The sequence below is a fragment of the Capra hircus genome, chromosome 19 (assembly GCF_001704415.2).
Source record: "Capra hircus breed San Clemente chromosome 19, ASM170441v1, whole genome shotgun sequence".
Lineage (NCBI taxonomy): Eukaryota > Metazoa > Chordata > Mammalia > Artiodactyla > Bovidae > Capra > Capra hircus.
Window position 1 is genome coordinate 25,185,182 of NC_030826.1, and position 24,949 is coordinate 25,210,130.

The 24,949-nt window shown below is 52.1% G+C and overlaps 1 protein-coding gene across 1 annotated transcript in view; it reads left to right on the forward strand.

Annotated features, from left to right (window-relative positions):
• Nucleotides 1–24,949, forward strand: part of PITPNM3 (PITPNM family member 3) — a 94,842-nt gene that overhangs the window by 51,430 nt on the left and 18,463 nt on the right. The window contains exons 5-9 of the mRNA XM_018064454.1: nucleotides 16,246–16,322; nucleotides 16,903–17,138; nucleotides 20,136–20,325; nucleotides 20,727–20,849; nucleotides 21,478–21,662. Of these exons, the coding sequence (XP_017919943.1) occupies nucleotides 16,246–16,322; nucleotides 16,903–17,138; nucleotides 20,136–20,325; nucleotides 20,727–20,849; nucleotides 21,478–21,662 (811 nt within the window). The remainder of the gene's footprint in view (nucleotides 1–16,245; nucleotides 16,323–16,902; nucleotides 17,139–20,135; nucleotides 20,326–20,726; nucleotides 20,850–21,477; nucleotides 21,663–24,949) is intronic.

Below are 24,949 nucleotides of genomic sequence, written 5' to 3' on the forward strand. Positions count from 1 at the left end.
GAGGTTTGGAGGGGACTGGCAGATGTCTTTCCTGTTGACAGTATTGAGTTTTACACAAGGAGTGGGTATGTGTGTGTCTGGAAGAGTCTGGGCTCAGAACTCCCCTTCCTTCTCTCTCCTGCTCTCCTTTGACCTGTGATTGCAGCTTTGTGGGGCCCAGCCCATTCTGCCCACCCCGTCCCCCAGGCTGAAGTCTTTCTTCCTCCCAGCTCTTCCATCCATCAGTCACAGGAAGGGTACCTATAGCACCAGCTTCCCACGGCCTGCCCCGAGTAGGGGCATCGGTCTCTGAGAAGGTTTCTGTGCACATAACATCCAGTGGCAGTTCATAGATGAAGCCACTCAGGGGTTGGGAGGCTTGGGTATCTCTGAGAGGGGCCCCCCCTCCCCACCCCACCAAGGCTCAGGCCAAAAAGTTCACGGGGCAAGGGGAGGGGCAGCGCAGAGAGTGGGCAGTTCTCTCTCTCTCTCTCTCGTATCCTTACAGGATGTGAGGAACCAAGCCCTGTATGAGGGGATCTCTGTTAAAATGTACCCACAGGATTTTTTTTAGACAGCTTCCTTTATTTATTTACTTGTGGCTGCACTGGGTCTTCGTTGCTCCATAGGCTTTTCCCTAGTTGTGGCGGGTGGGGGCTACTCTTTATTGCAGTACACGGGATTCTCATTACAGTGGCTTCTTTTGATTTTTGGGAGCACGGGCTGTAGAGTGCAGAATCAGTGGTTGTGGCATATGGCATGTGGGATCTCCCCAGACCAGGGATCGAAGGGGACCTGTATCACCTGCATTGGCAGGAGGATTTTTATCCACTGTACCACCAGGGAAGCCCCCCAAGATTGTTTTTTTTCTTTTTTACGATATGTACACTTATTATTTTATTGACCACGCCATACAGCATATGGGATCTTAGTTCCCTGATCAGGGATCAAACTTGTGCCTCCTGCAGTGGAAACATGGGGTTCTTAGCCACTGGACTGCCAGGGAAGTCCTTACCCATGGAATTTTGATTTATAGAGGTGACTGAGTGAAGACCAGAGAGATGAGTGGTTTTGACAGAAGGATTTGTTATTTACACTTCTCCAGGGGAGGGACCATGGGGGAAGCACCAGGTCGGTCAGGAGGCAGAAGGAGCGTGGGGAATACATGGCCCAGAGCCCAGATTGTGTTCTCCACAGGAAAGGCATGGCAGGGCAGAGGAAACAGCTGCGGACTGGTTGGTTTGAATAATGTTGCAAGCTCTGGGCTACAGGACAGTCTCTAGTTCTAGGGCTCCTGGGCAGGGGGTTGGATATTGGCTTGGTGGGTGAGCGTTAGATAAAGGAGTTGATTGGCAGTAAGGACCCACAATTGGTTGGTTTGCATAGAAGGGCATGTTCTAGGGTGAGTTGTTTATTATCTCTAGGAATTAGCATGGCCCAGGTGGGGCAGTCTCCCCTTGGCCAGCTAGACTCCCCTGGAGATGTCAAAATATCATAAAATAAAAGCAAAGGATTAATCATGTTCATCAGGAATGTGAGAGAGAAACCGAGCCCAGATCACTCCTTCTGGGCCTCTGGGAGGAAGAAACCACAGCATCCTCAAAGGGAAAAAACACGGCCACCTGTCGTGGGGCTGTCTCCGAGATGCCAACCACAGCTCTGTTCTGCACAGACACAAATACACTGATCAGATGTTTGGTGTCTTCTGGACTTGGTTGGAAAAATGTGTGTTTAAGGAGAGGCAAAGCCATTTTTTTTTTTTTTTATGCCATGGTTATAGATTTTAGTCAGAATGATATTGCTGAAGGTTGTCATCCACGCCTGCTCCTAAAGCATATTCTTGTTTAGTAAAGAATAACTATAGATGCATGGAAGAATTTCAGAGCTGAAATGGTCATTGAGGGCAGTAATTCCCAAGCACAAACCTAACATTGTTGACAATGAGACAAAATGACAGTTCTGTAATGTGTTTATTGTGATGTTGAACCCATTCAGTTGAGAGAACAGGATTTTTATTCCATGATTTTGTCCTGTCTGCACATTGTGGCTTTCAGACACCTTTCCTTTTATGAAATAGTGGTGGTGGTTGATGGTGATTTGCAGAAAAATAAATGCCTGTGACCCTGAATAAAAACAGAACAATGGCGATGCCTGATGTTTATAACGCGCTCGATCATTTATGTTATAATTCTGTGTATATTATCTTATTTAAGTTTTACATTTGGTTTTTCAAAACGTCACTAAAAACAAGGTGGGAGGTGGTGCAAATTGCCCAGAAAATCCTGGGACTCGTGCGACTGAGCTTTAAAGGAATCAGACGTGGGTTTGAAGCCCAGTTGCTTCATTTGCTCTCTGTGCTGCTTTGGGCAAGTTACCTAACATTTCTGGGCCTCGGTTTACTCAGCTGTGGAAAGGTGATCATAATGTCTACTCCACTTCGAGAGTGACCGCGGGCATAGCGGTCACACACGTGGTTGTCAGGGTCTGCACCCCACAATAGGGAGCGTTTCCTGCTTCTCACTTACTATTGGCTTTGGGATGAGGTTACGACACCTGGTGCAGGTGTAGGAGCTGCATCTTAGCCTCTTTTGGAGTTTGGTGTTTTCCATGCTCTACTGATCCCGTGGCCAGCACCGCTGTTGCTGTCACAGTCTGAGTCCCCAGGGAGCCCTCCCGAGCTGGCCATAGAGACTGGGAGGAGTTTGGGGAATGGGCCTGCTCTGCTCCCCATCCCTTCTCCAGTTGAAGCCACTGTCGTCTCTCTCCTGGACAAATCCAGCGCCCCATGCTGGCCTCCCTGCCTCTGGTCTCTCCCACTTTGATTCTTCCTCCAGAGTGTCAGAGAGACCTTCACAGGTGGCAGACTTGTCCTCATACCCCGACGCCCTTTCATGATTCCTCTCCAGTAAAGGATGAGACTTTCCTCGGCATGACCTAGCTGCCCACCTTTCCCACATTGCTTTCCCCTTCCTTTCCACACTGACTTCTAAAAGGAGCTCCAAGCACAGTTTTCTCTTAAGTTAGAAGGAGAGCTGGAGCAGTGCATCCAGCCCCCTGGAGAGGATGGTAGCAGATGCTAGCAAGAGATGCTAGGAAGGACTTGGGCTTCCAGAGTGATTCCCTCAGGACCCAGTCCTCTTGGCCTCTGCCCTCTACTCCATTCACAGCTGTTTGGATCAGGGAGTGGGTCTACCCACTTGCTGCCAGAACCTACCGTCACCACAGAGGAGGCTGGGGGTGCAGCCATTGGTTTGGTGGGTGTAGTAACTCTCCTTGCCCTGCCCACCAGGTCCCACTCCTGGGGGGAGTGTGACTCCCAGGAGACCCATGGCCACGTCACTCTCTCCATCCCCCCTCCCTTGCCCTCTCAGCAGCTTCACAAGGCACTGGGCACTCTACATGGATCTTCACGAACACCTGGATGCTGGGAAGGGCTGCAGTCGTCACAACTGTGTCACTCTGGGAAGATGAACGCATGCGTGCTAAGTCCCTTTAGCCGTGTCCAACTCTTTGCGACCCTATGAACTGTAGCCTGCCAGGCTCAGGGGTAGACAACCTTCCACCGAAGGTTCTCAAACCCAGATCTCTTCACTCCTCTCTCTCCAGAGCTTAGTCTCATGTCTGGTCTGAGCTCCCGTTTTCCTATTTTTCGCCTTTCCTGTCACCCCAGGTACTGGGAGAAGTGCCCCACTGTCCCCTGTGTCACACAGGGACCCTTTCCAAGAGCCAGTTCCCCAAAAACTGCAGTCCAGGACATGCACAGAAAAGCGCAAGTTGGAGGGACTTCCTCTCTCTCATCTGCACCTGTGGGGGGTGGGAGGAGGGGCCAGGCAGACAGGAGGACCTCCTACTGTGCCCTTGGAGTTGGACCCAGTCTGTGTGGAATACAGTGTGACCTACTCGTGTGACCTGCACTTGTGGTCATCAGATGGCTTTCCCGGGGCCAGTGTAGGGCAGCAGGCAGTGCCCAGGGCGTGGGGTGGGTCTGCCCATGGCCATATCTGCTTGTCAGAGCGAGGTGAGTAGCGGATCTCTGAACTCAGTGGACCGAAACAGTGGTCCCGACTGAGTCCCAGTCCTGGTCCCAGACCATCCCTTGATCTTCATCCTGACCAAGCCTCTACCCAAGGCACCGACAAAGTCCCAGTGTCTCCCAGGTGGTGTCCTGGCTCCAGTCCCAGATTCTGGGCTGACCTTGACTTCTTGACCCCAATAACTGTCAGAAGAGCCCATAGGTTATCCCAGAAAGGGAGAGGGGGAAGATGACCATACTGTCATGGGGACGTGGTTTGACTTCACCTCCCACTGCCTGGGATCAGGGACTAAAGGAGCAGCTCTGAAAGTCCAGACCAGCCACCAAAGGGCTACCCATCCTGCGTACCCTCATCCCCTTGGCACCCCCAGAAGCCCCACATAGGTGTGGGGCATGAAGCCCCAGGCCCACGGCTGGCCTCCCCACTCTCTGCCTGGTAACTGGTATCTTTTCCTGGCCTGTGTGGGCAGCTTGCTGAGCACAGCTGCAGACGGGCTATATTTAGCCGGCTTTAATGAGCTCAGGGTGGCAGACGTCCGCCTTGGGAGCACTTTTCTTGCGTGCGTGTGCGTAAGCCGATGCTTGGCATGGTCCATTCCTGTGTGTGTGTGTGTGTGTGTGCGTGCGCGCGCACGCAGGGGAATGTGTGCCTGTGCATTTGTGAGTGTGCACCACTGTGTGTGTCAAAGCATCAGTGCAGTCATTTACGCGAGTGTCCATGCGCTGTGTCTGCTTTGCCTGGACGTGTGCAGCCTCTGACACACAGAGGGGCACGTAACGGGAACAAATGATTAGTTCATTCATCTGCTTGTTTGAAAAATATTTAATGAGCCTCTTTTATATGCCAGGACCTTAATAGTCTCTGGGGAGAAAATGGCACAGAAACAAACCCATTTCCAGCCTTGAAGGACCTTACAGTCTGCTGGGTGTTGGAGGAGGGAAAGACAAGTGAAATAACCACAAAACTGAAAGCATAAGGATTAGTCCCAGGAAACAGAAAGCCATGGTGCTTTTGGGAGGAAGAGAGTGAGAAGGAAAGACACCCAGGAGCAGGGAACACTGAGGTTTCTGTAGGAGTTATCTAGGCATAGAGGGTGAGAGGTCGAGTCCAGACACAGAGAACAGGATGTGCAAAGGCCCTGTGGCGAGAGGGGCAGGAGATGCTCGAAAACAGTCAAAAGGCTGCCGTGGTTGAGCTCAGAGAGGCTGAGATGAGTGGTGGAGAGGTAGGTGGAGATTGGGGCCTGCAGGGGGACCACACAGGCTGTGGTCAGGATGGGGGAAGCCAGGAGAGGACAGTGGGGGCTGACGTGACAAGATTTCTGCAGGGCAGTTAGAGTCTAGTCATGATTCGGTTGGGGATTTCCAGCAGGAAAAGGAAGGCTCTCAAGCAGCGTGACTGGAGGAGAGTCTAGTGGGCGGGACTTCATCCTCTGGTTGAGGAAACCCACGGGGCAGAGGACGATGCCCTGGGCCTCTCCCAGCCCTGAAGGTCACTGTGTGGAGAGTCTTCACCCCCAACCCCGCAGAGCCTGGCCTTGAGGAGAGGGGCCGTGGAGGGCTGGCCTGTGGGGATCTGGCGGGAGGGAGCCTCCTGGGGAGCGGGGAGCGGGAAGCTGGAGGGGAACTTGGAGCCCATACTGCACCGTCCACTGACTCACTTGTGAAAGGACCACCCCTTCCTTTTTTTTTCAAAAAGCTGTTTCAGTATTGGGACAGGGATGTTTCTGTGCTTTTCTAGAAGCCACTTTGTAATTTTGACTCTGCAGACCCACCCAGCTGGACTGGTGAGACAGCCCCACTGTGTGATTCCAGGGGTTTCCCTTTTCCTCCTCTTCCTGCCCTGGTTCCAAGGCCCCCTGGGGCTCTTCCCCACCACCCTAGTAGGGGAACACTGTGTGGGCACACGTGTGTGTGCCGGGAGCTCTCTGTCTACACTCACGGCCTCTGGGGGCTCCAAGCCCCAGGCCCCTCTGTCCTGGTCTGTGGCTCCTGGCCTAGGGGCCAGGCTGCTTGGGGCATAGGGCAGTCAGACCTCCCTCAGATCGTCTTCTACCTTCCTGGACTTGCAACAGTCCCCGAGTTGGGGGGCACCCCTGCTAGGTCTGCCTTCTCCCCTCAGCCTGGGGCAGGGGTTGGCGACCTCTTTTTAGTCTCGAGGAACCTCTGTCTCCTCAAATCCCTTTCTTCTGAGAACAAAAGGGCTTTTGGAAACAAGAGCCGGGAAGCTCTGCCACAAAGCTCCCCAGAGGCAAAGAAGCTGAAATGGGGAGGACGTACAAATTGGTATCTCAGAATAAAAAAAAAACAAACAAAAATACCCTGCTCCATGCCCTTTGAAAATAATTCTTATTTTTAATATGTCTCTAGAGTAGATAGCACACGGACATGGTATAAAACAGAAAATTCTAAAGGGACGAAGGTAATGAGGGTGGTTCCCTTTTTCCAGGAGCCACGATTGTGACTAGGTTCTTCTAGAACATTCCAGAGATATTCCCTGCATACATGGGCATCTCCATGAATATTCATTTCCATACATCTTTATATACACCCCGCACAGATGGCAGCATCCGGTGCTTTCCAGTCTGCACCTTGCTTTTCTCAAATGACAACGTATTGGGAGTATTTGCCTGCTGAACACATCGAGGGAGCATCCTTCTTTGCAAAGGGTGCATATTTCACTGCGGCCTGCTTTATTGAACCAGGCCCCTGTTGGTGGGCACACAGGTTGCTTTCCTTCTTTTCTTGTTTCTCCTTTTTTTTTTTTCGGCTGAGCTACGTGGCTTGTGTGATCTTAGTTTCCCGATCAGGGATCTAACTCATGCCCCCTGCAATGGAAGTGTGGAGCCCTAACCTACTGGACCACCAGGGAATTTCCACAGAGGTTGCTTTCTGTCTCTTGTCCGTACCATAAAGACTGTGATGATGATTAGTGTTGTACTCACGTCATCTTGCACATGGACTTGGAATTGCTGGATCAAGGGCATTCTGTGTCTGGAATGATCTTGCCACACTGACTTCCACAGAGGTTGATCTGGTTTTCGATTTCACCAGCAATGAAGGAGGAGGGACTGATTTACCACACCCTGGTGGGTGGCTGGGTGTTGATAACTGTTCATCTGAGAAGTGAGAAAGAGGCATTTTAGAGCAATTTCTTTTCTTTTTAAATTAATTTTTACTGGAGTGCAGTTGCTGTGCAACGTTGTGTTAGTTTCTGTTGTACAACAAAGTGAATCAGCTCTACGTACATATATCCCTTCTCTTTTGGATTTCCTTCCCATTTGGATCACTACAGAGAACTGAGTAGAGGTCCCTGAGTGATGCAGTTGGCTCTCATTAGTTATCCATTTTATACATAAACCAATAGTGTGTGGGGCTTCCCCCGTGGCTCAGTGGTAAAGAATCTGCCTGCAATGCAGGAGTCGCAAGGGATATGGTTTCGATCCCTGGGTCAGGAAGATCTCTTGGAGGAGCGCATGGCTACCCAGTGCAGTATTTTTGCCTGGAGAACCCCATGAACAGAGGAGCCTGACGGGCTACAGTCCACAGCTTCGCAAAGAGTCAGACACGACTGAAGCAACTGAACACGTGTGCATGCACCATAGGGTGTACATGTCGACCCCAATCTCATAACTCATCCCGCCCCTTTCTTTCCCTCCTTGGAATACATATGTTTGTTCTCTACTTCTGCGTCTCTATTCTGTTTTGTAAATAATCTCATCTGCACCGTTTTTTCTAGACTCCACATATAGGCATTAATGAGTGATATTGGTTTTTCTCTTTCTGACTTCACTCTATATGCAGGGATTACCGTGGAGGAGTGTGCTGTTGGGTTCCTTTGTGTGCTGACTTTCAAGCAGGGCCAGGGCTAGCTTGACGGAGGTCCCTTAGAGAGTAGGACCCCAAAGTTCAGGCAGGCTTCTGCTCCTAATCACAGCCTCGCTCCTCTTTCCCTCCCTCCCAGGGATTGCTCTGCAGGCAGGCTGTGGTGTGGAGGCATTTAAGCATTTTATTTATTTATATTATTTTTGATTGCGCTGGGTCTTCATTGCTGCATGTGGGCTTTCTCTAGTAGTGGTGAGCAAGGGCTCTTCTTTCATTTATTTATTTGGCTGTTCCAATTTTAGCTGTGGCATGTGGGATCTAGTCCCCTGACCAGGGATCAAACTCAGGCTTCCTGCAATGGGAGCATGGAGTTTTAGCTGCTGGGTCAGCAGGGAAGTCCTGGGGCTATTCTTCATTGCGATGCACAGGCGTCTCTTTATGATGGCTTCTCTTGTCGTGCAGCACGGGCTCTAGAGCACAGGCTCAGTAATTGTGGCTTTCAGGCTTAATTGCTCAGCAGCATATGGAATCTTCCTGGATCGGATTGTACCTGTGTCCCCCTCACTGGCAGGTGAATTCCTATCCACTGCACCAACCAGGGAAGTCCATGTGGAGGCACTGAAAAGACTGACAAGAACACCCCTTTCTTACCCCCACCTTTGGAGGTGATGATTCAAGAGGATGAAAGAACCCTTGCTGGGTGACCTGAGTTCATATCCGTACCCTTTCACTTAACCTCTCCAAACCTCAGTTTTCTCACCTGTAAAATGGGCAGAACACCTCAGGCTGAATGTGAAGTTTGCCTGAATGAGGACTAGAAACTTAAGACACATTTGAAGAAGACTGTGTTTGTTATAGGAGAGTCCCCAGGAGAGAAGATGACAAGCCCTTCTAGCATCACTGTGTAGTGGCAGGAAGCGTTCTTAGGTTGTATGTCTGAAACCTTCCCTGGGCCTGATTCAAGATGGTCACACTGGTTTCCCCCAGGGGAGCGGCTCCTCGGAGCTATCCCCAAACTCCCTTGCAGTGGCCAAAAGTGTGTTTTCAAGAGTTAGGATCTGGGACCCAGACCCTAGCGAGGGTCAGGCCTTAGTGGAGACCAGTATCCCTGGAGGTTTGGCCTCATTCTCCAGATGAATCCAGGCTGACTTGATGGGCTTCTGACCCTGAAAGGGTTGAGGAGTCACAGGAGGGAACCCAGCCTCTAGATCCCCACTCCTAGATGAACAGTCCTTGCCAGCACCCCTGCTGAGTGACCACTTACACCCTTACTTGTACAACCTCCTGAAGAGCAGAGAGCATCCTGCCCTTGGGCCAGCACGGGTCACTCTTGAACTGTTAAACATGTCCTTAGTTGTGCTGATTGGGAACTCTCCAGAAACTATCCCCACCCCCATTCATCCCACACCTTTGCTTCCATGACCCAAACGCAGCTCAGCTGGGATTTGCAGGCTGCGACTGTGTCCTATGGACCCTGTTCTTCCCCAGGCCGGGCTTCATTCCTTAACTTTCCTTCCCAGTTATTGGGTTCCAGACATGTTCTCAAAGTGGCCTGAGCTGCAGGGACAAAACAGGGATGACCCCTCCTCATTCCAAAGTCTCTAGTGTGTGCAGCCTCAGAGGCTGACTATCTTTAGGGGGTCCCATTACCCTGGCTCCAACTGTTTGCAGCCTTTGATCATGTGACTGGGCTTGGTCACATGACATAGATCTTCGTTGTGTGACCTGACCTTGATCATGTGACCCTCAAGTACTAAGAGATCCTCATAGTCACCTGCTGTATATCTGATTCATCTTGGTGCTTTCAGCCCTGACACAGGTTTGGGCAATAACCAATGGAAGAGGAATTGGCAAGTGATGTCAAATTGAATTTTTAACTCTAATGCAGGATGGTGACTCACTCATCGGGTTTCCCATTTGTTCTTTCCTTCCCTAACATTTCTTTTCCTTTTTCGCGTTCTCTCATTTGCTCTCGGCTCCCAGAGGGCAGGGCACTTCACTTTGTTTTGTCTGTAGTATTTGCATTTAGTAGCATCAGGAGCTGTATGATAGTGTGTTGAAAATGTTCTTATTGTAAATATGACACACACTTGTACTGCAGTCATTCCATGTATTCATAAATAGTTTTCAACTAAAAGAATTGAGTTTGCTAGAGGAAAATTGGAAAACAGAGAAAAGTAGAAAGTTAAAAAAAATCACACATTGTCCCACCATCCACAGAAAACCACTTATAAACACTCTTTGTTTTCTTCTACTATCAGGCCTCTAACCCTTCATCCCACCCCTCCACCTAGATTGCTGTTTTGCATAAAGCCCAGGACTGGGGCACCAAGGAGGAGGGTGGGCTGAAGTCTGTCTGGTGAACAAGGTCAGTGGCTTTTTAACTGTTCTCTGGAGCCCTCAGTTGTTGCCTTAGGCAAGGGTGAGGGGAGTAAGGAAGTGGGGCTCTGGGCCCCCCGACCTGCTTCAGCCAGAGCTGCCTACTTCCACATGTTCTACAAACTGCCCTCCTAAAGAAAATTGCACTGGACAAAAGATTTCACTGTTTCAGAAAATTTTAAAACTATCCTACAAAGTCTCCTTCTTTTCCCTGCTTCACGCTGTCCCATCCGTGTCCTGGCCCCGTTCACAAACCCACACTCCTTGAGCTGCTTTGAGAGCTGAAGGTTCCGACCTTTGTCGTCTGTCAGAGTCCCTCCTCCCCAAGATGCCCTAAGCCCTTGGTGCTTGCTTGGGTTCCCAGTCCAGTGACCCCACCCAACAAGCAATGAGATGGGGTTGGCCAGAGAGGTCCAAGTGAGCCTGTCAGCACTCTGGGGGCCATTGCTTCCTTTTCTAATGGCCCCCCAAACACTTATTTTTTTAATTTGCAATAGATCTTGTCTGGAATTTGACATGACACTCCCTAGGTGCAATCAACCACTTTGAAAATCCAGGTGACATCTGCCACCTGCCATATTCTGGTTCCTCTTCCTTCCTCTGAGGCCCCTCAAAGCAACTCACCCATCCTGCCTGCAGGTCCCATTAGGGTCCAAGGGTATTATTCTGCTGGGCATGGATGCTTGAGCTCACACAGCACGCTTGGACTCATGGAATCTCCGACTGCATGACTCTTTTAAGAGGGAACACGGGACTTCCCTGGTGGTCCAGTGGTTAAGACTTCACTTCCAATGCAGGTGGTGTGGGTTTGATCCTTGCTCGGGGAGCTAAGATTCCACATGCCTCATATGCCAAAAACCAAAACATAACATAGAAGCAATATTGTGACAAATTCAATAAAGAGTTTTTAAATGGTCCACATTACAAAAAAAAAAAAGCTTTAAAAAAAAGAGGGAATGTTGTCTACCCTCTCGGTTGGCAATGGTGGGGAGAGTGCTCAAGATCACTCTCTGACTAGGGTGTACATTTCCCATCCTAGAATTCTGTCCATATCCTGTGTGTTTGCCCTTCTCCATGTGGGTCTCTCTGTGGTGGGGGCGGGGCGGGGCGGGTTGGGGCTGTGGTCTGAACCCCCTGCTTGCTGCTGAATGAATCTCTAGATATTCCCAGACATTTCTGGATCTAGCTCCTGTCTCCCACATCAGAGTGGGACAGCCAAGCCATTGGGCTCATCCAGAAAAACGTGTGTGTGTGTGTTTGCCCATGCGTGTGCTTCAACGTGCTCTAAAGGATTAGGTGTTTCTGCAGACATGTCTCAGAACGTGCCATGTGGTCTCAAGCTGGGTCTAGCCCTGTTCAGTTGACCCTGGGGCGTGACTTAAGAGAGAGACAGGGAGACTGTCACTGGTCGAAGGAGGGTAAAGTTCAATGATCAGCTTTAGTCTGGGGGCACTGCCAGCGTCTACTCCTTGTGGGTCCCCAGTGGAAGATGGCAAGAGAGATGGAGGCAGAGTCTTCGGCCAACCCGGGTGACACTCTGCTTAGGGTGCCGAGTGTGTGGGTGATGACCTTGGCTTTTGTCTCGAGAGCAGTGCGGCACATTGGTAATTAGAAGGGATGATCACGATCTGTGCCTTTCCAAGGTTGTGATTAAGCAAAAATAGCCTCTATTCTTCAACTGGGAGGAGGAGCCATGGTGAGCTGGGTGGGCCTCTGGTCCGGGTGCCAGTGCTGGCAGGGGTGCCGAGCACAGGCATGTCAGTAGCTGGCTCGCCTCAGAGCTCATCGCAAAACGTTGTCACAAAAACAGCTGTGGGCTCACCCCGCCCCAAATCTGGGCACGGCAGGGACCCAGCCTGAGTAAGGCCTTGCAAACAGAAATGAACAGGAAGTGCAAAGAAACAGGCAGCCTGACAGTGAAGTCCTGGGGCCCCTGGCATGTGGCTTCCCACCACCCAGGAACCCCTGCCGCCAGCTCTTGTCACCAGAGGCTCTGGGGCAGCCTTTAGGGGCTGAGTGATAAGGCCCAGGCCAGACTGCCCTAGAATTCCCAGAAGTTCCCTGACAGCATCCTCTGGGGACTTCCAAGGAATGTACCTCCCAGTGGATGGTGCTCCTTTGATCCTGATTTCTCCTCGGGGGCTGATAGCATAGAGATGTCTCCCAGGTCGTGTGCACCCTGGGATCTTCACTTGCAATACGGTTTCACAAAAATGCCATGCTAGGTCCTGACCACTGATAAGCCCTGCTCTCAAGTGGTCCACAGTCTTATGAGGCAATAGACAAATAAGCTCACAGCAACAAGCCAGGCCCCCCCCAGGCACACTTTGAGATAACCCTCTGTGAGTAGCTGTCAGAAAGCTTTCCAGAGGTGGTGACAACTGAGTGGGGTCTTGAAGGTTAGGTAGGAGTTTGCTGGTCTGCAGAGGAGGAAGACCTTACCAGGCAGAGGGTTCAGGATGAGCAAAGGCATGGAAGAGTGAGAGCTGTGTCTTTGGGTGATTCAGAGCCAGTGGCCTCACTCATTATAGTAGGAATGTCTGGTTCTTAGAGGAGCAGAACCCTTGTGGGCAAGATACCAGCAGACGGGTACTAAACTGCCTTTCAATTTGTCTACAGAGGCCTCTTCTAAGACTGGAGATGGGGAAACTCTGCTCCTGTTAGTCAGCTCTCAAGGGGCCAAAATCCAGATCTGGCAGGCGAAGTCTATCCTCCTCCCCTCTCCTAGAGCAAAGCATCTCTGACTTTTGTGCATTAAAAGGAAGCAAATCTCTGTCTTCGAACTGCTTGGGAGGGGGGGTGTCAGACTCTTCCCCGCAGCTACAGAAGGGCTGAGGGATGCTGAGGGCAACCCTGCTGGTCTCTTGTCTCCTCTGAGCCAGGAACTGCCTCAGCATTGTTTGCATCCAGGACTCAGCATGGTTTGATGCCCAGAGCATCATGTGGGCCCCAAGGGAGCTGACCACAGGAAGATCGAGGATGCAGGTCCTCTGAGTCTGTGTAATCAGTGAGGGTACAGGGTGAGGTCCCCACCTAGTGCAGGGCATGGTGCCCAGGAGATGGCAGGACCCTCACGTCTTCCCTGCAACTTATTTATAGCCTCGCCATGGTAATTTGTGGCAATCACAGTATTTAATTCTGTAATCACACTGCAAGCAGGCATCCAGCCCAGTGAGGCTGGGGAGCCTGCCAGGTCTCAGGGAGGGACTTGGGGGCAGGGCAGGAGTGTGGAGGTGGTGATGTCCCCATCAGCTTCTGGCCCCATTGTGTCAGCTGTGGCCCTGGCTCTTTGCCCTACCCACCCACCCCGATGCACCCTGGATCACAGCAATAATAACAATAAACAACTACTAACACTTATATAGCACTTACCATGTTCCAGGCCCTGTCCTAAGCACTTTGTGTATATGGGTTCCTTTATCCTCATCATCCACTCTATAAGGTAGCTTCTATTATTATGCCCATATTCCAGATGAGGAAACTGAGGCACAGAACTCACACCCGGTAAGAATCTACATTTGGGGACTTCCCTTGTGGTCCAGTGGTTAAGAATCCACCTTCCAGTGACTGGGACATGGGTTTAATCGCTGGTCAAGGAACCCAGATCCTATGTACTGTGGGGCAACTTAGCCCCAGTACCACAACTATTGAACCTGTGAGCTCTAGAGCCCATGTTTCATAAGAGAAGCCTGCATGCTGCATCAAAGATCTGGTGCAGCCAAAAAAATAAATAAATTGAAAAAAAAAAAAAAGAGCCTACATTACTATTCAGGCATTCTGGCTCCAAAGTCCACGGTCCCAACTAGGTCTCTCCCAGCCCCAGAAGTGAGGGGTCTCCCAGGCTTCCCGCCCATGACCTCAGCTCTGTCAGGCTCCTCATTCCTCCTGGTCCAGCTGCCCCAGAGCTGCACACACGAGGATGCATGGACTACAAAGCATGATCGCTTCATCCCAGGGAAGTGACAGTCAGCGTCCCTTCTTGGGGTTTCCCACTAGCAGACTGTTTCAAGTGCAGGGGGAAGAGGTCTTGGGGACATCAGTCTTCAAGGTGTCACTTATCATTTTGTGCTCCTGTTTTTTTCTCCTGGAGAAAGGAGATTGTCATACTGCCTCATTGGGAAGTTCCTGTGGAGGTCAGGGGGATGGGAAGGGAACCACTTTGTCAAGCATCGTCTTCCACTAAGTGTGGGGCAGCTCTCTCAGTCTTAATTCATTGTGTGGTTTGGGGCAAGTGATCTTGGTTGTTGGAGCCTCAGTCTTCATATCTGTAAAATGGGGCTAATAAGAAGAGGACCACAGCTCAGAGGCTAACTGTGGAGGCTATATGAGATGGTATCTGTAAAGCTCATAATGCCTGGAACATAATAAGTGCTCAGTAAAAATGCGCCCTTTACTGGTGTCTTTTATTATGATCCTGTCCTGAAGACGGGGTGCAGGCCTCTTTTAGCCAAGCCCAGGGCAAAGTCTACAGGATGTTAGAAATAAGGCAGAAGAGCCTGAGCCACTGAAGGAGCCTGAGTAAGTGCTGGGCAGAGTCCAGCCTCAAAACAAGATTTTTTCCTTCCTCCTTCAAGGCAACCCCCTCCATCATCGGGGAAACGATTTCCTGTCTGTTTGGGCAGCAGCTCCAAGCTCATAAAGCAGTTACCCTTAGACCAGAGTTGTGTCCTTGAGGACACAATATTTCAGAAATGCACTTCCCGACTAAGCGAAGCTTCTCACTTGGAATTCTTTGCAGAACACCCTCCCCTGGGGCCAGAAGCGGCTGAGATGTTGTTGACCAAGAAATGTGTTGGCCAGGGCCCTCACCCCCATCCACCAGAGGGTTGCCTGCAAAGCCCCTGGGAAGGCTGCTCTCCAGATGTGACTCCTAGTGGGTGCTGAAGTCTCACAACAGGGGGTGGGGGTGGAGTGGGAAGGAGAGAGGGCCATCCGGTCTAAAACCCGCTGCTTTAGCGGTGAGCGAGTTCCCAGTCATTGGAGGCAAACAAGTGGCTCACAGTCCAACCGTGTGGTTCAGCCACACAGAGGAAACAGTACCCTTCTCATGGGGAGAAAGGAGAGGCGGTGTGGATTTCTCCATGGCTGGCATCACTGGGTGGGCTGTGAGGGGGCCATTGGATGTATTAAAGGCCTCTCTATACCTTAGCGTCCAGCACAGTGGCTTTCAGAAATGTGAGTGTTAGGTCAGACAAACTGTTCCATAAGGGGTCAGATAATCCTCTGCCGACTGTAAGGACTCTGTGATGACCAGTTAACTCTGCCACTGTGGCACAGGCAGCCACAGACAATACATAAATGAAAGAGCTGGCTGTGTCCCAATAAAACTTTATTTACAAAAACAGATGGCGGGCCAGATTTGGTCCACAGCTCTCGTGTAAAGAATCCTGCACGTACGTAGAGGAACAGGAGCTCAGGCAGTGCTGGATGCTCAGAAGTGCTTCCTGGAGGAGGAGGTGGCTGCTGAGAGAAGCAAGGAAAGATTCTTGGCAGTGGTGGCCCGAAGCTCATGGGTGACAGCGCGTGTGGTCCTAGATGCTGGCTTTGCCTCTCGGAGGCTTCACCTCCCCGGGACCAGGGTCCCATCATTTAAGGCTTTGCAGTCACTTTGAGAGCTTCAACCAGATCTTTAAAAAGTGTTTTATCCAGCATCCCCAGTTATTTTCAGACAATGCTTTGTCCGAGTTTCCATCCGTATCTGGGAGTCACGAGATGACACTCATTCTGCTGCTGAAGTTACTGGGGAGGAAGAAAGAGTTGGAGAATTCCCTTCTGGGACAGCCCTCCTGGCCTCAGGGACCTCATCATGTCCGGCCTCCCTGCCGGCCTCCCTTTCCGAGGAGGAGAGAGGTTTTAGGTTGTTTTGATGTAGGAAGTGGGGACTGGGTGGCGTGGCCCTCCCAAGCTCTGGATGCTATCATTCCAGTTCTCCTGGGAGCCCAGGTCATGGGCCAGCCAGGGCTCAGGGGAGTGTCCAGGCTCTGTGAGGGGGGCCTGGAGATGCTGAGTCCTCCATTCCCCCCCTACAGGAGAATTGTACCGGGTTTCCTTGAGAAGACAGAGGTTCCCAGCCCAAGGAAGCATTGAGATCCATGAAGACAATGAGGTGGGTTTCTGGGGATGTCTGGGCTGCCTCTGGGGTCAGAAAGCTAGGAAGAGTCCCTAGCCGGTAGACAGGCCAGCCGGTCTTCACCCAGCTCCTCACTGGACTTTCTCTGTGTCCTGGTGCTGGTCTCTGTCCCTCTCTGGGCTTCCCTGGTAAAGAAGCCACCTGCCAGTACAGGAGAAAGGTTTTTGATCTCTGGGTTGGGAAGATCCCCTGGAGAAGGAAATGGCAATCCATGCCAGTATTCTTGCCTGGAGAATCCCATGGACAGAGGAGTCTGGTGGGTACAGTCCATGGGGTCGCAAAAGAGTCGGATACGATTGAGTGACCAAACACACACTGTGCTTCTTTGGGCCTCCAGCCCCCATACGTATAAGAAGAGCCTTTTGGGACTCATCCCACGCTGACGTGGAGGGGCTTGCCTTCCTGGCAGCCCATGCCCCTCCCTCTGAACACACAGGAGGTGCCATCAGAGTCCCCTGTGTGTGTGTGATTCTCTGTGTGCCCCCTGCCTCCCCTCCCCACCCCACCCCTCCCCACCGCCTGTCTCTCTCTCTATCCTGATTGATGTCCCCCTCAGGAAGGCTGCCCGCAGCGCTCCTGCAAGACGCACGTCCTCCTGCTGGTGCTGCACGGGGGGAATGTCCTGGACACGGGCTTGGGGGACCCATCCTGCAAGGTGGCTGACATCCATACCTTCAGCTCTGTGCTGGAGAAGGTCACGCGCGCCCACTTCCCTGCAGCCCTGGGCCACATCCTCGTCAAGTTCGTCCCCTGTCCCGCCATCTGCTCGGAGGCTTTCTCGCTTGTCTCCAAGTGAGTTCCTTTCTGCTTGTTCTGGCTGGCTGGGCCGGGTGGGGGGTGCCTAAGCAGAGGGGCTGCCCCAGCCACATGGGCAGGTGGGTGCCTGCCAAGGCCTCCCTGGGATATCAGATCCTGACTGACCACTAGCATCACCGGAGGAGAGTGATCAGCAAGAATCTAAGGGGATTACCACGCACCGAATTTTCTTCTGCCTGGGGCTGGGTGGCGCTGGTGCCCTGCCATAGATAGCTCAGACTCCCTTGCTGTGCTCAGCAGGCCCTGGTCTTGTTGGCCCAGATAATGAAGCTGAGGCATTGAGAAGTTAAGCAGTTTCCTCCAGGGTTACGCAGGGACCCAGGAGTCAAAGCTGGACAGCCCCACTCTTGAGCCACACAGTCAGAGCCAGTAGAGATGTATGCCCTGATGGAGGTGGTGCATGGCGTTGTGGACACTCAGAGAGAAGGCCAGGGAGGCTTCCTGGAGGAGGTGATTTTTGAGTGTGCTTTGAGAGTAGCGTAACCTGGTGAGGGGCATGGGCTCTTCAGTCATCCTGAGCTTGAGTTCCAGCTGTGAGACCGGGGTTGGGGGTGGAGTGGGGAGTGGGGTGGGAAGGGCAGGAAGTTGTTCAACCTCTCCCTGTCCGTTTCCTCATCTGTAAAGTGGGGATGATCACAGTATATCAACCACGTCTTGGAGTTTTCGTGAGAATTCTGTGTGCTGGTATGTGTGAAGCACATGGCAGGGCACAGGGATTGGCTGTGACTTGCGTCACCATCCTCGTTGGAGCACTGTCCATTGGCGGACAGTGGGCCTGGGCGGGAGAGGGGAAGCCCACCAGCTGGAAGTGAGGCCCTCTCAGGGCCTAGGCCCCTCATCCAAACCTGCCCTGGAAACTCTGCAGGACAGACTGAGAAACCCGGGGCCCTTTACCTCCTTTCACAGCCTCTGCAAAGAGGAGCCCCCTTGGGGAGGGTAGAAAGGGACCCCCAGCCTGGTGCCATCTCCCTAGGGAGATGGAGAAGGGGCTCTGCGTCAAGTGTGGCTGTAAGGAGAGGGGCTCAGCTCCTCTGGTTGGCGAGTGGGAGCACGGGGAGCACGTGCAGGGGTCTCATATGTCCCCTCTGAGAGAGAAAGGAAAGTCTCCTCTGTCTTCGAGATTCATCTGTGTTCCCAGAACTCGGGCTGGGCAGATCTCTATCAGAGCTGGAAGGAAGGAGATTAGCTCAGGAAGGAAAATGTATTTCCCCAACGTGGTTAATGGCCCAGATCCCGGGTGTGATTTTTGTTAAACTGCTAGGCGGTAGGCCTCCCCCTGGGGTGTCTGAATCCGGAGGGGAGGAGCCCTGGAATCTGCATCCTGACTCCCTCTGGGCTTTGGCTCTGCAGCAGGTTTGGGAAGCTGAGCTGAATGAAGGCCCTGTCTGTCACACTCCAACAGTCGGAGTTAATTGTGTTCCTTCACAATCAATCTCAGTCCCCCAGCAACCCCCTTGCCCCCAGGATATCTGACCTCCAGAGCTGGGTCACCCAGTCCAGGCTCAATCCCCAGGAAGACAAATGGCCCATGGACACTGGAGGGGCCAGCAAGTGGGAGCCCAGCGCTCCCCCAGGCAGCATCTTGCCTGGGCCATCAATCAGCCCTAATCACTGCTGGGAGGGAGCTCTTTCTCAGATAATTAAAATCTCTCCGGCTGCAATTGAGGGCTGTTTCCTCTAATTTGTGTTTTTTTGGAGATGAGGAATGGCTGTCAGGCTGGCCTTGTGCAGCAGGGGATCTTTGTCACCTGCCCAGGGTGCCCTGAGCCCTGTCACCTTCCGCCGTTTCCGTCAGATTCCCACTAGGATCAGTGTTGGGTCCTGGGTCAGCCTGAGCTTGGACTCTGGGGGAAGGGCAGGCTCTGGGGAGGGGGTGTACAGTTCCCCCCTCTGCTGAACCTCCCAGCCAACTGGGCCCAATGCCCCTGGGGACAGAGGCAGGATGGGTGAGGGTGCAGGCAGGCACGGGCCACTGGGAGCTGGTCCCAGATGAAGCTGAGCTGCACAGAGAGAAGGGGGCAGAGAAGTGAGGGAGCCCATGCAGGAGCCGACAGTCTGTCCACTTGTTGGGGGATGCTGCAGGACAGTTTCTCTCAGTCCTTTCTGAGGTCACAGACCTTTCTGCAAAGCCCATGAAGGCTCTGGATCCCCTCCTCAGAAAGACAGACATGATACATACATACATGCAGCTGCATGGCTGGTGTGTGAGCCCTATGCCTGGCACACCCTCTCTCCTCTTTCTAGCTTCCTTAAAGACTCTCTTGAGTCTAGATCAAACCTCACCTCCTCCAGGAAGTCTGCCATGATGACATGTTCCCACCCCCTTTTGGCTGCCAGGTGGCACTAGTGGTAAAGAACCCATCTGCCAATGCAGGAGACACAAGAGATGTGGGTTCGATTCCTGGTTGGGGAAGATCCCCTAGAGGAGGGCATGGCAACCCACTCCAGTATTCTTGCCCGGAGAATCCCATGGACAGAGAAGCCTGGCAGGCTACAGACCATAGCGTCGCAAAGAGTCGGACACGCCTGAACCAGCTTAGCATGCATGGATATGGGATCTTAGTTCCCCACCTGGGATTAAACTCTGCAGTGAAAGCATGAAGTCTTAACCAATGGACCACTGGAAGTCCTGACATACCCCCATTCTGAGCCACACCAGTGGCCTCCTCCATAACTGATGTGTCCTTTGAGGTTGCAAAGAAAAGGGCAGAGAGCCCTGCTGTCGTGGAGACTCCAGGGGCCACATGATGGCTGGCATGGGATGGACACACAGGGGAGTCCTCACAGGCTAGCCACTCCCCCCACCCTGGGATACATTGCTGGTGCTTTGTCTCCTGCCTGGGTCCTCCTCAACAGCCCCTGACCCCAGGGCCCAATTTCTGGTCAGTGTGTGCTCTCCTTCGCCCCGTCCACAACTCAAGCCCACCCTCCTGCCTGGTCCCAGGTGGACTTACCTTGGCCTCCTGTCTGCAGCCTGAACCCATTCAGCCACGACGTGGGCTGTCTCAGCAACAGCCAGGACCACGTCCCTCTGGCCGCCCTGCCCCTGTTGGCCATCTCCTCCCCACAGTACCAGGATGCGGTTGCCACTGTCATCGAGCGAGCCAACCAGGTGTATGCGGAGTTCCTCAAATCCCCCGATGGGATTGGCTTCAGTGGGCAGGTAGGACAGCCTGCCCTCACCTCCCTGACCTGGTCCCTGCCTGGAGAGATGCTGGGACCTGCCGGGAGGATCTAGATCAGGCTGCTGTGCAGCCCTGGCTTCTGACATCCTAAGAGGCTTTTGAGATCTTTGGGTCTGTCCTCGTTTTACAGATAGGAAAACTGAGGTCAACACCTGAGCTCTGATTATCAGCCCATGCTGATCTGTGACCCAAGTCTGACCCTGACTGTAGCCTGGTTCCCATCCTCAAGGGGACCCTCCCGTCCCCAAGTTGGGACTCTCAGTGCCTCCCCGGGACAGGCTCCTTGTTCCCCTGTGGACCGGCTGCGTGCACCCTGGCTGGGTGTGGGGCAAGGGAGTGGCGGTGGGCAGGCCCGCAGCCCCAGCTCTGCCTTCTGCAGGTGAGTCTCATCGGGGACTGTGTAGGGGGCCTCCTGGCCTTCGATGCCATCTGCTACAGCGCGGGGCCCACGGGTGACAGCCCTGGGAGCAGCAGCCGGAAGGGGAGCTTCAGCAGCACCCAGGTGCGGGCCAGATGGTGGGGTGGGGGAGGGGATGTCCTTGGGAGGCCCCCCCAGGGAGCAGGGCCTCTTGTGGGGGAGCAGTGTTAGCCCTGGTTGGTGCTGTGACATCCAGGTTACAAAGTGTTCACAATCCTGCAGGAGTGGTGGGCGGTTACTATCACAGGTGAGGAAACTGGAGCTCGGAGAAGGCTCTTTTAGCAGCAGGTCCCCAGAGAGCTCTCCAGAGTCCCACTGGATCGCTGAGATTTTTTTTTTATATATAATTTTAAAAAGTTGATATTTTGTATTTTCATTTTTTAAATTCAGTTCAAGAAATTTGCTGGGTTTTTTTTGGCCGTGTGGCAGTAGGATCTTAGTTCCCTAACCAGGGGTCGAACCGGTGCTCCCTGCAGTGGAAGCGCAGAGTCTTAACCACTGGAAGGTCAGGGAAGTTCCTCCAGTGAGCCCTTTGGACTTAGGGGACACCCCGGTGCCTAAAATCCTGCCGTTTTTTTGTGTGTGTGTGTTGCGGCTCCCATGTTCCTTTTGGAAGAAGTACTGCCTCTCGCATCTTAGGAGAAGGGGGTTCATTTGTCCTGGGGCCCCAGAGTGACCGCAGTGCCCTCCTATCCTCTGCTCGGCCCCCAAGGACGCCCCAGTGGTGGTGGAGGAGGAGTGCAGCCTTGCGGGCAGCAAGCGTCTCAGCAAGAGCAGCATCGACGTCTCCAGCACCTTGGAGGATGAAGAGCCCAAGCGGCCGCTGCCTCGGAAGCAGAGCGACTCATCCACCTATGACTGCGAGGCCGTCACCCAGCACCACGCCTTCCTATCAAGGTAGCCGCTCCTTGTGCCTGCCCCGCCGCCTTCCAGCAGAACGTCCAGGGGAACAGAGCCGCGGCCCAGCGTCATCTGGGAGGCCTGTGACCCGTCACAGGCCCCAGGTTTTTCTATGGGGGGCCCAGGGACCAGCACTGAAATGCTGAGACTGAGGCCACTCCCCATGGACCCTGCACAGAGGCCTGGGACTCTGCATGCTGAGCCTGCCAACCCCACCCACTCAGCTTGCAGAGAGATGGGACAGTTGGTCTCACCAAGAGGGTAGATGCTGCCCAGCCTACTTCACTGATGGTTTTAAGAATCTGGTGAAAGAACAGAAAAGAAAGAACAGAAAGAACAGAAGTTTGTATTTCCTAGCATTTCTTAGTATTGTGTTCTTGGTATTTCTCAAATGGGCCAGCAAAGGCCAGGTAGGTCCGGAACTTTCCATGGATCACACACCAGTTACTGAAGAGCTGGGGTCTCCCAGCACCTGGCACCAGTACTCTTTTTTTTTTTTTTTTTTTTAATTGAGGCATAGTTGCTTTACAATGTTGCGTTAGATTCTGCCGTAAGCAATGCACTTTTATTCAAAGACCAGCCAGGTCCCTCCGTGGAACTGCCCACCCTCTAACTTTCTAGAAGGAGCATGTTAATGGACACTGGTTAAATGAACCTGTTGCTGTTCAGTCTTTCCAACTCTTTCTGACCCTAAGGACTGTGCAGCGTGCTAAGCTTCCCTGTCTTTCATCATCTCCTGGAGTTTGCCCAAACTCATGTCCATTGAGTGATGCCATCCAACCATTCATTCAGGATTCATATGAGTATTGAACATATAAGTACAAGTGAGAAGAAATGCCTCTTTTCTTCTCCCCTTTCTCCTCAGTTCTCTCCTCCCATCCTCCTTTTCTATCCAAATGATAAGCAGCACCAGGTCATCACAACATTTGGAAAATGTATCCTCTCACCAGGGCTAACACTTTGGCGTATTAATTCCTTTCAGTACATTTTTTACATGCTTTGCTTGTGAAAGTGAAAGTGTTAGTCGCTCAGTCATGTGTTTGCGATCCCATGGACTGTAGCCTGCCAGGCTTCTCTGTCCATGGGATTCTCCAGGCAAGAATATTGGGGTGGGTTGCCATTTCCTTCTGCAGGGGATTTTCCTGACCCAGGGATTGAACCCAGGTCTCCTGCATTCCTGGCAATTTCTTTACTGTCTGAGCCACCAAGGAAGATTTGCCTGTAGGTTTACCTAGAGAAAAAAAAAAAAACCTCTTATATTATGGTCTTTCACCATATAATGAAAAATATTCTTAATATAAATATTCTGATAAATATTCTTAATAATGTTTTATTAAGTGAATGGATGATATCTTGCACAGTCCCAGCAACTGGACACTTTGGCTTTTTTCCAATTCTTTATGATTATAAACAGCAGTCCAGAAACATCTTTGTGCATAAATGTTTAGGTATGTATTAGGGCTATTTTATTCAGATGGGTTCCTGGAGGAGGAATTATTAGGTCAAAGGCTCTGCATATTTAAATCTCCGACTATTCAAAAGCCCTCTGAAAGATTATTCTTGAGAGAAGAAGCTACATTTCAAGTCAGGTTGCAGGGTAAAATCATAACATTTCTGGTTCATCCTTGAAAAATCCTTTAAGAAAGCCCCACATTTGGAGAGTGACGTGAAGTTGGAGGCTGTCAGTGGCTGGTCCAGTGCAGCCAGCTCTTCCCTCTGGTGTAGGGACAGATGGCTGTTTCTCTGGCAATTAAGTAGTTGGTATCTGTTTAGGGACCACGCTGTACGTGAAATATGAATTGTTAAACAGCAGGGTCGTCATTCTCACTGCAAGACGCTCCCATTGCAAGAGGCAGAGGGTGTGTGGGGATTCAGATTCAACTGCCCAGACCCTCGCCCACAGGCGCTGGGGGACTGGCACACATTTCGAAGGTTATTTCTAAAATTCCCTTTTCCCTCCAACTTGCGTATTTTGGTGGAATTTGCATTCCATTAGTGGATTCATGGGGCTTCCCAGGTGGTTCAGTGGTAAAGGATCCCCTGCAATGCAGGAGATGCAGGTTCAGTCTCTGATTTGGGAAGATCCTCTGGAGAAGGAAATGGCAAGCCACTCCAGTATTCTTGCCTGGGAAATCCCATGGACGGGATTTCCCTGGTGGGCTACAGTCCACGGGGTCGCAAAAGAGTTGGCTGGGACTTAGTGACTACAATAACAAAAATGTATTCATAGATCTTATGCCACTGGGTTTTCTGAAACCCTGAGCGGTACCTAAATGCAGCTGAAAGTTTTGGGAGGTGCCCAGTTTTCCTGCCTATTTTTGGCAGCCTGCTCTGGGTATGCACATCAACTTGAGCTCTTTGAGACAATGGGTGCCTGGGATGGGAACCATTGGAATTCCGTGTGGCTCAGGTTTTGCTCTTTAAGCTTGGTTTCCTCTGTGAGCTGGAGGGGAGGAGAGACCAAGCTGTTTGCATCTGTGTCTGCGGGTTGCCTGGAACACGAGTTACCACGAAAGCCCTCATCCTGGCAGGACTGATGTCGCCCAGCTGTCCAGCCAGGCTGGGCTCCTCTGTTGGGCAGGAACTCACAGTGTGGCCATCACAAGACCAGCACGATGGGGCAGGAGGCTTAGGTTTCAGGTGCTCAGTCCATTTTAAGGAAGACAGTTTTGTTGGATCACAGTCACACGGGTTTATTCACGTATCACCCGCGTGCCATGTAGCAGTGTGAAGTAGATGTGATGGAGGCGATATGGGCCCCAAAGTCTGAAATATTTACCATCTGGCCCTTTACAGGAAAAGTTGGCTGACTCCTGCCTTAGCCAAATGTTGGCCAGGCCTTGGTGGCAGATGCTGAGATGGTCACCAATTTGTGTCGGTGATCAGGCAAGTCGGTCCCAGGCCGAGCCCTGCCGCAGAGATCGAGCACTGGGTGCTGCAACTCAGACTTCAGGCTGCCTGCTCGGTGCTCACTCCTTCGTGCTTGTTGTTGTTGTCACTCAGTCAAGCCCGACTCTTTGCGACTCCACGGACTGCAGCACACCAGGCTTCCCTGTCCTTCACCATCTCCCAGAGTTTGTTCAAGCTCATGTCCATTGAGTCGGTAATGCCATCCAACCATCTCAGCCTCTGCCACCCCCTTCTCCTGCCCTCAGTCTTGCCCAGCATCAGGGTCTTTTCCACATCAGGTACCCAAAGTATTGGAGCATCAGCATCAGTCCTTCCAATAAATATTCAGGGCTGACTTCCTTTAGGACTGACTGGTTTGATCTCCTTGCTGTCCA